The sequence below is a fragment of the Asparagus officinalis genome, chromosome 5 (assembly GCF_001876935.1).
Source record: "Asparagus officinalis chromosome 5, Aspof.V1, whole genome shotgun sequence".
Taxonomy (NCBI): Eukaryota; Viridiplantae; Streptophyta; class Magnoliopsida; order Asparagales; family Asparagaceae; genus Asparagus; species Asparagus officinalis.
Genome location: NC_033798.1, coordinates 37,562,561 through 37,579,382, shown reverse-complemented (window position 1 = coordinate 37,579,382; position 16,822 = coordinate 37,562,561). Strand labels below are relative to the sequence as shown.

General features: G+C 37.1%; 2 protein-coding genes and 1 long non-coding RNA gene across 4 annotated transcripts in view; 1 reads left to right on the top strand and 2 right to left on the bottom strand.

The window, feature by feature from the left end:
• Positions 1–9,048, bottom strand: part of LOC109841722 (amino acid permease 4-like) — an 11,871-nt gene extending 2,823 nt beyond the window's left edge. The window contains exons 1-5 of the mRNA XM_020410667.1: positions 8,880–9,048; positions 8,010–8,048; positions 4,002–4,235; positions 550–643; positions 123–480 (exon numbers count right to left, since the gene is read on the bottom strand). Coding sequence (XP_020266256.1) covers positions 123–480; positions 550–643; positions 4,002–4,235; positions 8,010–8,048; positions 8,880–9,048 — 894 coding nt within the window. The remainder of the gene's footprint in view (positions 1–122; positions 481–549; positions 644–4,001; positions 4,236–8,009; positions 8,049–8,879) is intronic.
• LOC109843719 lies at positions 5,724–6,931 on the top strand. The gene is made up of 2 exons (XR_002247771.1): positions 5,724–5,940; positions 6,606–6,931. It is a non-coding gene; the product is annotated as an uncharacterized LOC109843719 (long non-coding RNA).
• LOC109843689 (amino acid permease 8-like) lies at positions 9,353–15,427 on the bottom strand. 2 transcript variants are annotated; one of them, XM_020412642.1, is made up of 7 exons: positions 15,208–15,258; positions 14,907–15,043; positions 12,752–12,985; positions 12,545–12,638; positions 11,352–11,715; positions 10,701–10,922; positions 9,353–9,997 (listed from the first exon to the last, which is right to left on the bottom strand). In XM_020412642.1, exons 2-7 carry the CDS (start codon positions 14,923–14,925, stop codon positions 9,572–9,574), a joined length of 1,359 nt encoding a protein of 452 aa, XP_020268231.1. In that variant the 5' UTR covers positions 14,926–15,043; positions 15,208–15,258; the 3' UTR covers positions 9,353–9,571. The 2 variants fall into 2 exon arrangements, with proteins under 2 accessions (XP_020268231.1, XP_020268230.1); XM_020412641.1 differs by lacking the exon at positions 14,907–15,043 and having other exon boundaries at positions 15,208–15,427.

Here is a 16,822-nt window from a genome sequence, read left to right as displayed (position 1 = left end):
GAAGTTCCTCTTTGTCAATAAGATCAAAATTCCAAACCGCAGAACCATCACAAAAATACAAAAGATATTTATCTACTCGAAACCGATAACATATCATAAGACATAGCGCTAAGTTTCCATACCTGGATCTCTATTAGAACCATGGCATAGGTGTAGGCAAAAGCAATATTTCCAAGAGCTTGAAAACAATGCCAAACCTTTGTAGCTGCGGAGATATTTCCGCCTGTGTCTACTCCAAGAACGGTTCCTCTGACTTGCTGATGAGCAGAGAATTTTATTGCAGACAAATATAGAGCAATAAAGGAGTATAAAATTGACATCGCGGCTGCAGTGTATGAGAGGATTGAAACCTTTTCCAAGTTAGGAAATTGGGACAATATTACTTCGACCACACCAAACATAATACCATATAGGATTCCAGAAGCCTCACATACAGCACTTTTACCATTCTTGTGATAGCAATGTGACAGCTTAATGGCCCTGATAAGGGGGGAAAATCTCAAAAACAAAAATTTTAGCGAGAGTAATGTTGTAAAAAGAACAACTTACATCATGCTCATGCAAGCTGTGATGGTATAGCCCACCATAGTTCCCCATAGAATAAGATACTGTACGATTCCACATAGTGAAACATCTTTCTCACCTGCAATTAGAAATGATGGTCTTTGGTAAATGTTTATATTCTTTTGGCTTTCATTTCTAAGAGTGTTAGTTTTTATGGGATTATCTGGCTAATGGAAAAAAAATTTATGTCGACATTTCACCATACTATTCCTGCCAACTGATCTCAAATGTCATGTAGCAATCCTTTTTTTTCCATTAATCATGTATAATCCTTTTATGTTAGTTCTTGTTGTTAGTGGTGTTGTTAGATCCTCAGCTTTCTCTTGCTTGTTCTCTTATCTGCAGTATTATAAATTGAAACACTAAATGCTGTCATGGCAGAAAACGTAGGTGTAAAACTGTCTTACCAAAAATGCTGATTTGTTGGTTCTAGTAGATATGCATGTTCTGGATTAACTTGAACAGGTGAGTTCTTTTAGAACCTATCTGTTCTTAAGAGGATTACAAATTGATATCTCACTGAACAGTGGTTAAGTATTTTGTTTGAAGATGCCTTAAAAGCTTTGAAGGTTTTCGATTTTATCTTGCAGGATTCACTATGTATAGTCATTAGTATCAATAAAATTTGTAATAAAAAACATTTTCCTCGTTATAAAAAGAAACTTCAAACCTATGGCATGAGTGTGTTTCGGATCTCAACTGTCTCTTTGTGCCTCTTTAAACTTAATGATGGCTCGATTTTTTTGGGGTCATGAGGAGGGAACTCGAAAACTTCATTGGTTAAGCTGGGATGAAATGCGTCAATCCAAGAGAGATGGCAGCATGGTGTTTAGAAATATGGAGGCTTTTAACTCTGTTCGACTTGCTAGGCAAGGTTGGCGTATAATTCACTGTTATAAATAGCGGTAAATAGCTCCGCAATAGCGACGCTAATAGCGTTAGCGGTCCCTTCCCGCGTTGCTATTGCCCGCTACGCTATCGCACAATAGCGGTGACATATTACGGAATATGTCTGTTCCCAAAAGCGGCCAATAGTGTGTCATAACGATAAATAGTGAGCGATTGCGTTCGAAATTTGCTTTTTGACTGCTATTTAAACTTGGTTTGGGGCTTATTTTTTTAAAATTAAACTCAACCCTTGACCATTGCATTCCACCGTCTCCTGTGATTTTCAGCATACTCCCGCCACCTCTCATAGCCTCTGGCACCTACCTTGATACTTCCTCTCATCTCCTTCATCGTGAGCTTCTCTTAGGACAGTCCTGTCACCGCTAAGCTCTTCTTCTCGAAGACGACGTCTTTTTGACTCCTCTAGTCATCTTCGGTATTACGTGATGGTTACATGTCTATTTCATGTTTAGGATCTCTCTTTTTGACTCCTCTAGTCATCTTCGGTATTACGTGATGGTTACATGTCTATTTCATGTTTAGGATCTCTTTAAATCATCCAATATGTACTTTTAGATTTCTTAGATTTTTTTTTAATTTTTCTTTTTTTAGTATTTATACATATCTAAATTAGACCGCTTGACTTTGCGCTTTTTACCGCTATTTTGCCGCAATAACCCAAAATAGCCTTAGCGATGCCTCACCGCTACGCGACGCTATCCGCTATCGATAACCTTGGTATAATTACAGAACCATTCCCTTCGGCAGCCTGAGTTTTGAAAGTGAGGTACTTTCTGTTTTGCTCTTTCTGGGAGGCGGGTATTGGAAACATCCGTCTTACATTGGGAAAAGTGCTCGTGTTGGAAACATCCTTCTTACATTGGGCAAAGTATTCATGGAGCTAGAGGCACGTTAGAAGCCGGTGTTCGATGGAGAATAGACAGACGGGAAGGGATCTGCATGTGGAGTGACAATTGGGTGCCTTGTCCATCAGCATTCAAGGTGATTACACCTCCTAATCAAAGTCGAATAACTTTGACTGTGAAGGAGCTCATTGAGCCTCTTACACATATATGGAATCTAAGTGCTTTCCGAGAAAATCTGTGGGAGTTGGATGTCCAGCAAATTCTTTAGATTGCTCCTCCAAGTAATCCTAGATGTGATTCACCAGTTTGGCATTATACTAGTACAGGATGCTCCTCAGTAAGGTCTGCGTATCGTCTGGAGCTTGATATCAAGCAAATAGCAGCAATTTCTGGGAATGGAGAAAGTAGCGAAAAAGCTTCTGCGTTTCTTAGTAAAATCAAACATTTTCTATGGAGAGTATGGAATCCTATAGTTTTGAATTTGAACCATCATCATGTGCCTATTATTGCTCAGTGCCAACATTGTGAAAGGGAGATTGAATCTATTGAACATGTATTGTGCTTTTGATGAGATGGCCATCGTACTTGGGAAGCAAGTTTTTTTTATCTCCACAATTTTACATTCGCTATGGAGAGAATTTTTCTGACTGGTTAGTAGATGTGGAGAGGCACTTGATACAGCCCAATTCGAGCTACGGGGTAGCTTCTTTGCAACAATCGAAATAAGCTTTTGTTTGACGAGAAGGAGACTAATGGGATTTGAGTATGGGGTATTATGGTGATAGATTATCCGAAGGAATGGACACACGCACAAATTGTTCGTGATAACTCACTAGTGGGTATAGTTTATAATAAGATGACAAGGTGGTCTCCCCCTCCAGTGAATCAAAAAAAATTAAATGTGGATGGAAGTTTTGAGAGTAGCTTTGGTGTTTTAACTATAGGAGGAGTTATTCGAAATAGTAACAGGGAAGCTCTCATGGCTTTTGTGATGCCAGATGTGGGATGGGTGTCTGCTGAGAACACTGAAGTTATTGCAATCATAAAAGGATTTTGGTTTTCAAGAGATGTTGGGATTCCTATTTCATTTGGGACTCGGGATTGCAAGGGGATTGTTTTGTTATTGCAGAACAATAATTTTGATCTCCATCCTTTGGGTCCTGGCCTAGAAGAAGGGGTGCTATGTGGTTCTCCTCTAATTATTTATGTGTCGCGAAGCAAACAAAATACCACATCAGGTAGCAAGTTTTGGGCTACAATTAAATAATGTGAGTGTTTGGCTCAATTAGTTACCTCAGGAGTTTTCTGCAACCCTTTTTTTATTGAATGCTGAATTAGCTTATTAATATAGTGGTTTCATCCAATCTGTGGAGGATATTCATTTCTAAAAAGTAAAAGAAAAAAAAAGATACTTCAAAACATTCATTTTCAATTTTTTATTTCTACATTTACAAGTGTATGTGGCGTATGGATTTTCTATTTTGATGACCTACATGCCTACTATTAAGGTACGTAGGATTCATTTCTGAAATTGGATGTGCCATAGCTTGCTATTTATGTAATTTAATGATTCCCCTTGTCTTATCACCTAATATTGGAATCACCCTTGTATTGTATAAGTGTAAAAGCCTATATTGTAGCAATAGATATGCTATATTACGAATCAAAATGTAGAATGTCTACCAAGAAATGCTCTTATAGCATCCATGTAAGTGTAGTTACGCCTTCCTTTGATGGGGTCAGGAGACCGATAACAGTCAGAGAGGAGAATGGAACAGTAATAGGTAACGAAAGCAAAGAGAACGAGAACAATAGGGCCAATTATCCAGCCAAGTTGAGCAATACTCCATGGCAGTGTCAGGACACCGGTCCCCACTATCGCTGTGATTGCATGTGCCGTAGCAGTCCACACGGTTCCTAAATGATCAATCAAGAAGTAATTTATTAAGATAGATTAAGAACTTAGCACATCCTTTAAGAGTATAGGCATATACTTGCATGATGAGATAAACCATCTATAGTGTATAATTGAAGCTATATTAGACACTTTATATATACTCAAGAAATTTATTTCATTCTCAAGTGGAAAAATCCAGTGGAGATGCTTCCCTTTCAAATGGTGTTCTAGAGATGTCATGTAAAATACAAATGAGAAATGAAGCGGGCATAAAGTTTCAAACATGCACATTCTGTTTTAATACTTGGCACATATTTGATGGATTCTTATTCACTTACCTTGCATGTAAGATACAGTATTTGGAAAGACTAAAGAATTAATTTCCCTTTTAAAGGGAACATTTAAAAAAAAACACTTGCATGGATTTTCCAAATGAATCTTTTTTCTTAAGAAAAGTTATATATTTGAGAAATAAAGAGCTAGATTGTGAATTATCCTTGTAGCACTCTATATATGCAGTATCTAGGTAAATTTAAATAAGATAACATTCATATGGTGCAAGAAAAAAGTTAGATATGTATTAGTGATATCAAATTATACTACTTTTCATTGTTTTTGTGATAGATATATAATAGTGATATAAGATTACATAGCCTGTAGCTAGGGTTAAAACAGCTACGAATACCTGCAAATTATCGACATCCAAATCCAAAGATACGGATATTGGATATTGGACATTAAATATACAGATGCAATTATGGTTATTACTCTTTTATTGTCTGTTGCATATAAATATGTACGTATATTTTTGGATAATTGTATTAATTACACTATTAAAATCATTCTGGCCCTAGATAAGTGAATCAAATCCTAGGTTTTCAAGATGTGCGGGTGGGCTTTGATTTGGAAATTTATGCTTTTTTAGACAGTTCTCTATCATATGCTTTCAAGTCTTTCAGATTTCTCTACTTCCAGTTTGTATGAGGTAGTTTTCCTCCCATCACTTTGTATCCATATTCGATCTTGGCAGACATGGCTATGTGGTTTTTCAACATATCTGCATCTGTATCCATATATGTGATTAATAAATGTATACGGATTTGATAAATGCCATGTCAGTCAATATCCAAACCATTTGCACTCCCGATAGCATACCTTTAAATAGACACATGCCTTAGACAGAACCTTAAATAGGAATTATTAACCATTCATTTTATCTTTCATATGTTTCTTTTCTAAAAATTTGTTACTAAAGATAAACTTGAAATTACTTGACTAAAGTTGTCAAAGTGGTTGCATTTCGTATGTGCTTATCACGGTGTACTGTAATTTTATCCAAAACTGGTGCATGATAGCTATTATTGTGCAGGTCTCTTTTTGAACATGTGTTTCTTCGCCTTCCCATTTTTATTTTGGTTCCGGTTGCAGTTTTTATAAACTGAAAGAATAACTATCAAAAACATTATTACTTATCTTGATTTTTTATTAATATTTGGTATAGTTTTCAATTGTATTCAATAAGGTTCATGCACATCCTCACCACATGAAGGGTTCTTTTATGTACATACATTTGCCTTGATGAACGCTCAGGAGATATCTTTCAAAGCTTAAGAAATTCAGGTTTCATGTTGAGGGTGTTGATGTGCGGTTGCCTCTTTTCTTTTTCACTTAAACCTTGAGGAACTTGGCCTTGTAATGTTCGAAAATGGGAAGCCCATACGACATGTAAGTATGATTCAAGATTTATGTACACTGCTTATTTTGAACTCCTTTTCGTCAACTGATTCGTGTACACTACTTATTTTGAACTCCTTTTCACTAACTAATACAGAGGACACCTTTTGATGAACTATGGAAATACTTACTAATCTCATCTGATAACCAAGAATATGCTGTCATCTCTTTGAACTATGCTAGAGCCTCCCTTTATTAGAAGGGTCCATATACAGGACAAATTGCAATATGTGAATGTTCAACAAAGTTACTGGACCATAATAAATCTCGATTTTTGCAGATAATAGCAGTTGAATACAATCTCATCACCATGTAACAAACCATGCTTCGCTGCTTTTTCCCAATACTCTTCGCCCAATTCTTGGATTGTACAACATAGAAAGATTTCTCCAATGGAAGTTATTTATGAGCTCCAAGATCTACTCTTTTTGGTATTTTTGGCAACTATGTGTTGTCTGAGTATTTCTTCATTCTTGCAGAGTTCATTGAAATTTTTCTAGAAAATTCAAAATCACTGCCAGTTACTCAACTTCTTGATATGCTTTCAAAATCATCTAGTTTTACGTCATCCTCGCCCAGGTCTATTAATATAATTCACTGGTATCAATCTTCACGAGGTAACCTACTGACATCCACACCATTGTAAACTGGTTCAGGAGGAGGCTATTGGTAGGTAATCAATTGTCGTCGTTGTCAGAGCATCAATCATAAGTCAAAATTTCACTGCAGCAAGAATTTTATCATCCAACTCCTTCTGATCCTCCACAAACATGAAAGTTGGCTTTTTTAACTTGGCAAATAGAAGGGGTTCCAATTTGTTCTTAGTCAAGACTGTGAGCATCCGAACGTTCCATGTAATTAGTGAAACTGGTATTACTTTTATCTTCTTGATATTCTAGTTTGTGGTGGTAGTCGTCACCTGAGGTTATGATCGACAATATTTCTGTTAGGGATCAAAATTAACATGTAGCCTCATTCACTTCCATTCATGGTACTTTACAGCCTAACCAATGGAATCAGAGATTCACGGTTCAATGAATCTCTCGGATCCTATGTGTGAGGACATGGTCGGCCTGGGTTAAACTTCAAAGTGGAATGCATGTGTTATTTGATATACAAAGCAATGAACCGTTGGGTGATGCATTAGAATCTGCGTAGGAGCCAAGATGGAGTTTTGTTAAAATTTTATTGCATCTAATGAGGATCATCGCGGGTTTGGTCTAGGAAAAACATGAGGTTTAGTTCATTGCGAAGGTGGAACATATTTAAGGAAAATTCTTTTGGATCGGCATCAATCCATGGCTGATTTGGCTAATCCATTTCTATCAGCAGGCTTTCGCAACCTAACCAAACGAGCATGACAAACTAGATAATAAGTGGTCGAGACCCATGAGTATCAGTTTCACAGAAACTGAGGTTATATTGAGATCAGCTGAATTTTATGTTAGCCGAATGCATCCTATTTAGGCACCAAAATCATACCACACATGAACAAATTAATGATCAAAGTCTCATGGTCACAGATCAATCCCGAGCAATTGTTGCTCCACGCCATAATCTGAAATTCATATAATATGAATCTTGCACATGCATGTGCATTTAACAAAGCAAGGATGGGATTTCTGTGTAAATCAGTGCAGACAAGCGAGAAAAAAAAAAGGAAGATGAGAATCAAATGCCATAACAAATTAATAAGGGATTTCATTTTACTCAAACAAACAGCAAACAAACTGTTGTTATATCAGAAATAGCTAGCTAAAATTATATGACTACGATTACATGATGAATTCGTCAGAAATCATCGGAGCTAGGCAACAAATCAAAGGCTCCAAGCTCATACGCCCTTCATCTAGCAGTTGCTAGATATATACCCTTGTTTATCTTCCTCCTAGTAATTCAGGGTAACCTGAAGAAAGATGTTGAGAATTGTGCTAGAGTGAACTACAAAGGACTAATATTTTTTGCCCCTCAGTCTTCCTCAATTTTTTTTTTTTGTCTCCAATGAAAAAAAATAATAATAATAACGCTGAAAATAGGGCATTAATTAAGGAGCTAATTACCTGTTCTAATGCGGTCATCATCTTCCACAACCTGCTCAATTTAGCAGTAGTAATTAATTAGTGTTTGAGCCTTTTGAGGAAGAAGCCAAGGTAATATCTTAAATGCTCATTAAACACTCTTAAGCTTGTTAATTAGGAGCGCATGCATGCAGAAACATCCAAGGATAGGTTGGTAGAAGACCGGGAGCGGTGCACACTTGTCACCTCACTCTCCTTCGTTAAAGTAAATTAAAGGAGGTCATATTTACTGACAGTCAACTCTTCTCTTCTCAATGTTCTCTCATCCATTAAGCTCTTGCACAATAACTTAAAAAGGTAGCTGACAGCACAAATCATTTTTGACTTTCAGTTTGAATATGTCGCGTGGTTTGAATAATGTTTCGCATTGTGGGCACATTTTCTTAGCTTGTCGGAGTTATATATGTACTTATAATCCTCAGTTCTCACCATAGTTTGAGAATTTTGTGCAATGAAGAGGTGTATCGAAGCGATCTAGGCTCAAATCACACACAAATCTCATAGACTTAAGTGGATTAGAATAAAATCATCACTGTATGAGTCCAGGTCTCGGCCATGAGAAGGACTCTCAACTTGTGGGGACGTGTTTAATTTCTGGGCCAACCCCGTGATTTGAGGATTAAAAGGTTACATGAACATTTAGCATGGTAGTGATCATCTTGACTTTCTTTTAATTAGTCATATCTAGCATTCTTTTTCCCAGTTAAAATTATGATATACAAACATAATTCAGACTTCTAGCCTTTTTCACCATTTTAACCCCCATGGGAGTTGGTTTTGAATTTAGTCTTTGTGTAAATTAAATGTCAAGAGAAAAAAAATTGGTCGTGTCCTAATTTGGAGTATATGTACATCCAGGGGCGTAGCCAGGGCAGTCTTGCCCTGGGCAGCTGCCCAGGGCAAGAAACTGCCCCACTTCACCTCCCCCTCCCGCCTCCCCTCGCTTCCCTTCTTCTCCGGCCACTTTACCTTCCTCTTCCGCAGATCCAACCTCCTCTCCCTCCTCTTCCAGGACCTCCATCTCAACAATCTCAAACCCTCCTCCCTCTCCCGCGCCTCCCTCCTCTCCCTCACCGAGCTCCTCTCCCTCCTCCGTCGCTTCAAGTCCCTCACCGCCGACCACCTTTAGTTTTCGCCCAGGGCAAAAAATATTTCTGGCTACGCCACTGTGTACATCGTTATGTGGAGATAGTTTGGATGGTTTACAAAATTTGTCCCCGTATAGTATTTCTCCTCTTTAAATGGCATGTTATTTCTCCTTGAAAGGAAGAAAACAGTGCGCAATTATGATATTTCTTGTCACATATCATTGTGGAACATGAATATTTTCAGAAATCATGTGCGTTTGTATTTGCCAAAAAATCTAACAGTAGAGATATTTTACAGCTTAAGCTGAAATTAACCGTTGTTTGCAATATTTTTTACATGCAACACTTGTTGCTTTCACGATTCCAACGTATCAAACAGCACACTTTCCACAAATAATAATCACCACTTACGCATTGCACGGACCAATTCAAACCAGTTTCCGAACATCAACAACATCAAAGTTCAGCTTTAAGCAGTTTTACATGCTTGAGTCTGTCTCCAATATCCGCAACCGAACCAACCGCTGCAAGAACCGACACAATCAACGAAACCACACTCAATGCTTGAAGCACAATCCATTTTCTATCTCCAGTCTTAATCTGAGCCTGCGCTATATACATCGTCACAGGAAAATATACTGTCAAAGGCCAAAAGGCAATAGAGCCAAGCAAACCGAGGATTGCATTGAAGAAAGGGAGAAGCATGGCGATGAGAGTGGTGAAGATCACCAAGAGTGTTCGAAGGAGGAGCATGCAGAGAGTGAAGCGAAAGGAGTGGGATTTCGTGAGAGGAAGGGTGTAGGTCTTGTGGAAGAAAGCAGAGTTTGGCCATTTCTTGGATAGATATTCCTCGTACTTAGCATAAATAGGTTGTGCATAAACCTGAATAAATGAGAAAAAAAAGAGAAAGAAAAAGAAATGAATTCTACTGCTACTTTCATATTACTTTGATACTACAAGACTGAAATATATTCTAAAAATCAAGACATAGGAAGAACGTTGCATGCGTATCTTGTAGTGCCAAATATTATGAGCTTATTAGTATAATTATTAGTAGCTACCCTTTGACTAATTCGTTTAATTTAGTTGTCTATTTTCATTTTGTCACTTTTGTGCAAAGATATAATAAATCATCATTTAGTCATCCGAGTTTACTGGTAATAAAAATGGATTGTTAAGGGGAATAACGAGGAAAATATATTATGCTGAATAAGTGTCAAATCTACCCCACCTATTCCTCGGGCTAATTTATTCCATCAAAGAGAAAGAACTAAATGCATTAATAAAAGTTTCTCTGAGATAACTAAATTAAGGTAAGCCGGCCACTAATATAACTGATTTGGATGGAGTAAAATTTAATCATAACACTAATAAAGGTGTTGCCATTCCCCCAGTGGGATGTACACTAACTTTTAAGAACTACTTTTCTACTCAAATGAATGACATGAATATAAGCTTGTCATTATACTAGAGATAATAATATCAAAACAGTATGAAAAATATGGTTTAATTATCATTATGCTTAGAAATATCTCGGTTTGAATCAAGAGCATTCTTAATAACATAAATTTGTTTGAACTCATACCTGAAAAGCACCAACGAGATGTACAAGAACTGCGACATTAGCTATGTCCACCAGCCAAAATGGTTCATAAAATCCTGTCAGAATGTTCCCTGGTGCATCATTTCCAAAGGCTGCATATCCAAAACAACCTAGCGAGATGTAGAAGATCGCTGTGATCCCTATCGCATAAAGGCTCGCTTTCTTCATTGTTTGGTTCTCAGGTGGTGGTGATTTCAATGTATCCTTCATAAAACGTTCCAAGAAAAAGTTGAATATCATGAATGATCATTGCAAGGGTATTGCCACAGTAGAAAATTGCAATCCCATCACAACTACAGAAAATTGCAACCACATCACAACTTCAGAGTTTTAATACAGTGGAAGGAACTTAGAAATTGTATCAACAACTAGTTTCAAACTCCACTGGACATACAAACACAAATATGTATAAATGAAAATTTGGAACACATATATTTAGAAGGAAAAAAACCACTATGTAAAATATCTAGGTTCAGGCCCTCGAGGTAGCTTGGTATTTTATCTGTAAAGGCATGTTATGATTTAGTGGAAGGGAATTTAAGAGAGAAGATTTATGATGTGCTTTAAGGCAATATTTGTCACAAATTCAACTACACTCTACATATGAAATAATTTTAAATGGTAATGAGATACCTGGATCTCAATAAGAAGCATAGCGTAAGTATAAGCAAAAGCTATGTTCCCAAGAGCTTGGAAAGAATGCCAAACTTTTGTTGTTGCAGGAACTCCGTTGGCACCTTCAACCTTAACTCCTATGAGAGATCCTTCAACCGAGTGATGAGAAGCAAACTTTCCGATGCTCAAAGCTAAAGCAACAATTGAGTAGACGCATGACATTATAGCAGCAATGACCGATATCAGCGTTATTTTCTCAAGATTTGGAAATTGCGAGAGTACAATTTCGACCAAACCAAATATGATCATGTACAGGTTTCCTGAGGCCCTGCAGTGTGCGTCATGTCCCTTGTAATGGAAACAGTTTGAACGGTCTACAGACCTGTATCATTTTGTATACTCAGCGTCCAGTCCTTGTGACATATTGAGTGAGAAATTGCAAGTTTTCGTAATTCATGATATAAACATTAGTTTCTTTGTAGGAAAGAGAGAAGGCATGTAAAATTATATCAGTAACTCAAAATAAGTAATCAAGGATCAAGTAACTATACCTAAAATTTCAGGTTGACAGGTTTTGATAGATGATTAGCTCAAAAAAGAGATTTTTAGGGGTTCTAGATTTAACCCTCGAGATCTCCTTGTTTTGGTATTCAGGTCATAAATCCTTATATTTTTATATTTTCCCTCAAGTGACAAAAGTTCTTTCAAGAAAAATCTTCAAGAAAATTAGTTCTAGTTTATGTACACAGATTCTTCCCTAGAGCTTAACCAAATTTCTTTATTGTTCCAGTTTTAATTGAGATAATTTGGAAAAGAGTAATGATGCTTTCTTCAAATGATCAGGCTTATTTGATCATTCTAACTAATTAATAACTAATAAACTCGGATATTTTTTCCAATAAGGACTAAATTAAAGATACCTTAGGAGAATACAAAATTGAGAGTAGAATACCAGGATAAAGAAGATATCACGGGGCTATATATATGTGCAATATTAGTCCTCTTTCTCGCCTCTTGTCAAAGAAGTACGATTAAATGACCTTTTGAATCCTAAAGCTCCAATCCAAGGTCGAAAAAGAAAATCTAAATTTATGGACCAACAGTCTATATCAAGAAAGGCAGAACAATGTAATTGGTAATCATTAAATTAATAGGTCATTAGGAATCTGGAAAGAAAGATCTTTTTCCTTGTGAGAGTACAAAGAACTCACATCATACTCGTCGAGGCGACGATCACATATCCAATCATAGCCCCCCAGAGCATTGCATACTGCGCAATTGCACATACTAGGACGTCTCTAGGACCTAAAATTCAAATAAGACACAGATTCTGCTATAATTCAAGTAGCCGAGACTGTATCATTTGAAAATATTAATAACAATTTCTCTTCGATGTAATTAAGATTAGAGATACTAACCTAGGCATGATCTGATGACATCCATGTAAGTGTAGTTCCTCCTCCCCTTAACAGGGTCAGGAGTTCTGTAACAGTCGCAGAGTAAGATGGCAGTGTAATAAGTGATGTAGGCGCATGCAATTAGGAAGAGGGGACCGATGATCCACCCCATTTGAGCTACACTCCACGGCAATGCCAGTACACCCGATCCAATAACCGCTGTGATCGCATGTGTTGTCGCCGTCCATACAGTCCCTTGACCCAAAAAAATTATGAATGAAGGATCAGTGAAGAGTTATGGAAAAAAGTTAAGGGTAAATTACAAGAAACCCCCTCCATGTAAGCCTGTTTTCTCAAGAAAACCCCAATCTGCTAAGCTATCCCCGTGATCTAAGATAGATATTAAATACCGCTCTTTTTAAAATATGCGTGTGAGGATCAACTTTAAATGCCAAAAGGCTTTTATGAAATTTAAACATGGGCTGTGGAATTTAAGTTTAATCGCCTTGCATGCATCACGAGTTTAGCCTAATACTACCTTAAAAGCAAATAATTTTAACAATTACTATAGATCATTTAACTACCATCAAGGGGTATTTTATTGCATGCGTTAAATGCACTTGATTTTCAAAGCATGAGTGCGAAGGAAACTCTTCCTATATAGTACATGCTTGCTCCATCATGAATCATGATCAACGTAAATTAGAACTTCTGAATGCTAGCTGCACTTGTCATCAGTCTCAAATAGACTTCAAAGTCCATTTAAAAAACTCACAACTAGCCTTTAAAATAATGGATCATGGGTCCCTCAAAGATATGCTTGATGATGAAATTACTTTTAATTATGGAATCTATTTTCAGTGATATATCATATATTACTTTTAGCAAAGTGAGGAATAAGTAGGCAAAGGAAAGGCCTCAACCTTATGTAGATATATCATATATTACTTTTAGCAAAGTGAAGAATATGGAAAGTAGGCAAAGGAAAGGCCTCAACATTTTGTAGGCCTACCAAAGAATCCTACTTTGAATACAAAGAATATGATACTTAGTTGTAAATTATTACCATGGAATTTGGATCCTTTCCACTAAAAAAAAGTAGTAGACAGACCACTATTTTTAATTTAGCCATTAATTATGCAGTGGGTGACTATGATACATTCTAATTATAATACTTACCGTACCCCGTGTATTGTACTCATACCTAATTTGCACTCAAAGAAAAAAAAAATTATAATCACCCACAAGATAATCAATAATCGTGATTAAATACTAGCCTCTCCACTACTTTTTTGATAGTGGAGAGGATCCAAATCCATTTGTTAATAGTTAAAAGTTTGATATTTATGGAGGCCGCCTCAGTGTTAGGGATCATGGTTGCATCAGTACTCACTTTTTGTAGTGAGGCAATATATGAACTTTATTTGTTCTGTTTAATGATGTCATGAATATAGTTGGCGGAATTGCTAAATAGCCCTTATTTCATAGAAGATATTATCTGGTCTTTGTCCATAAACTAAGTCATGTTATAGTTTTCTTGGCATGACAAAATTCTTATGTGGAATTTTTTAAGCATTGGATCAGAACACAATGAATTTTAGAGGCTTAATTCCATTAGGTTCATTAAATTGCTCAAAAATATTTGTGGATTAAATTCCAGTACGATTCATGTAACATAGAAATTACTAAAAATTCATTTATTTATGCTACACATGTGGAAAACATAGTTGACCTTGTTTTTCACTTCAAAGATTGCCACTTTACAGTAGTACATAAAGATAAAAAATTAAGTGATACAGCTTTGCTCAAATGCAAAATTCATACCAAAACTGTGTAGAAGATTCTACAAAATTCAATATCAAGCCATATATAGGAGGAAAAAAAGCATCAATTCCATATTACACTAATGATGGGCAGCCAATAATTCAACCTCTATCTTGGTTTTACTATAAATTTCTAAAATATACTCTTTTACCATTTTCCAAGAAAGGAAATTATTGTAGCAAAAATGAAACTTCGAATATAATTGCGTAAACGCAAAGTTTTAGCTTCCTAAATGTGGTAAAAAAACACGCAGCTAGCTGACTTAAAAATAAGCTCAAATCCTCAACATCAAATTTTTTTTTAACATTAAAAAAATATTCTATTTAATATGCGACTAATAAAATAGACTTACTTGTGAAAATGGCTTTCATTCCACTTAGGCAATTGGTTTGGGTTTATAGAGAAGCGGAAACAAGTTAGCCATATGCAAGTTTGGAAACGTATATGGATGCTTCCTTCATCAACAAGATGCTAATTTCTCTTAAAAATCTAATTAAAAAGAGGGGAAAAGGAAGAAGCAGAAGAATAATAATAAGAGAAGTCATCGAATTAAAAACCCACCAAAACGACGCTTATAATGCTTGCATATATATCAGTTTTAATCATGATATGCATCAAAATTAAGTTAAATAAATTTTAATGATTTAACATACCTGTTCTGCTTCGGCCGTCATCATCTACAGCCATCTCCATTCTCAACTCTCTCTCTCTCTCTCTCTCTCTCACCCGAAGAGGTATGTTATCAATTTATATACTCTACGCTTTAGTAACACTCATGATTAATTATTTGAACCAATCGTTGCTACACCCAGAAAACTACCACACCACTTAGAAAAATTGGAAGTATACAAGTATGAAGTGTGGTGAGTGGAAGTTGGTGGATTTGGGATGAGAATCCTCTACATAGTTTTAAGTTTTTTTTTTTTTTTAGCGCCGCCATCATGGTTTGTGCACCGAATATTACAATGTGACCAGCACCAGAACAAAATAGCGCTCGCAACTTCTCATTCATTTATTGCGAGCAAAACTCAAACCCCTCTAACCCCCTAGATTTTTGCTCCTTCGCAATTATCCCTTCTCCCCACCGCAATATATCATTTGAAAAATTCCTCAAGAACCTAAAATATGGGATCAATAGAGGGGACAAGTGAGGTGTCCCCTTCCTATTGGATAATGAGTTGGTCATCATTAATGAGAGTCAACTCATTATCCAATATGAGGGGAACACCTCACTTGTCCCCTCTATTAGTCCCATATTTTGGGTCCCTGTAGCAAAGCTCATATCATTTGGGCTTTTATGCCCTTCGTTTCTCATTTAATTATCGTCATCATCTTGTAATACCCGATAGGTGTCATTTCTAATATTGAGTATCTTTCCCATCCTGGTATTTTCAGAGGGCTAATTTCCATAAGCGAGGGTATTTTAGGGTTTAATGGAAAGTGTAACATACAAATGGTATATTACCGCTATTGTAAAGGGGTATTAGAAGGGGAATTGAGGTTCAAGGGGTTTAAAGGAGTTTGACTTTTTTCCCCTAGGAGTGGAAAGCTTGTTTTCTAAAATTCCCGAACTTCGGGATTTCGAGGAGCGTTTGGTAAGTGGAGTGTTTTTTTGTTTCCGTGTCTTTTTAAAAAAAAATCAACCAAATGCGATTGGGAAGTGAAGCGTTTTTTTAAGCTGACCGTATACAAAAATAAAAAGTCCAACGGAAATCTCAAAACATCATATTGGTGTTTTGAGATTTCCGTGGTTTTTTCTCCCCAAACCCATCTCCGCCCCGACACCATCGCAGCCACTCCTCGTCGCCGCCCCGACCCGTCGCCCAACCTCCTACCCGACGATCGTCACCGCAGACCTATCTCCCAGCCTCCGACGGGAGAGAAGCAGGGACTCCGAGCTCGAGGCGGAGTTCCCCCGTTCTCGACGCCAGTCGCCGACGACTCCAACCTCTCCTCCCCCCTCCTCAAGATCCTTCCTTACTCCATCTCCTCACTCTCCTCTCCCTCCCAATCCGTCAGCAAATTGGTAAAATCCCCCAAATTCTAGGGTTTCTCCAAAACCCTAACCCCAAATTCTAGGGTTTCTCCAAAACCCTAACTCTAACTCCTTCCTACTTTCCGTTGCTAGGTTCTCGAGATTTTGAGTCTTGTGAACAAGCGAGTCACGCACCGGTCGGAGATCGGGCTGCCATTCTCAGAGATATGGATGGTTTACTGTGAGCTGTTGGTGGGTCTTGGGAAGCTGCCTCAATAGCATCAAGATATCAT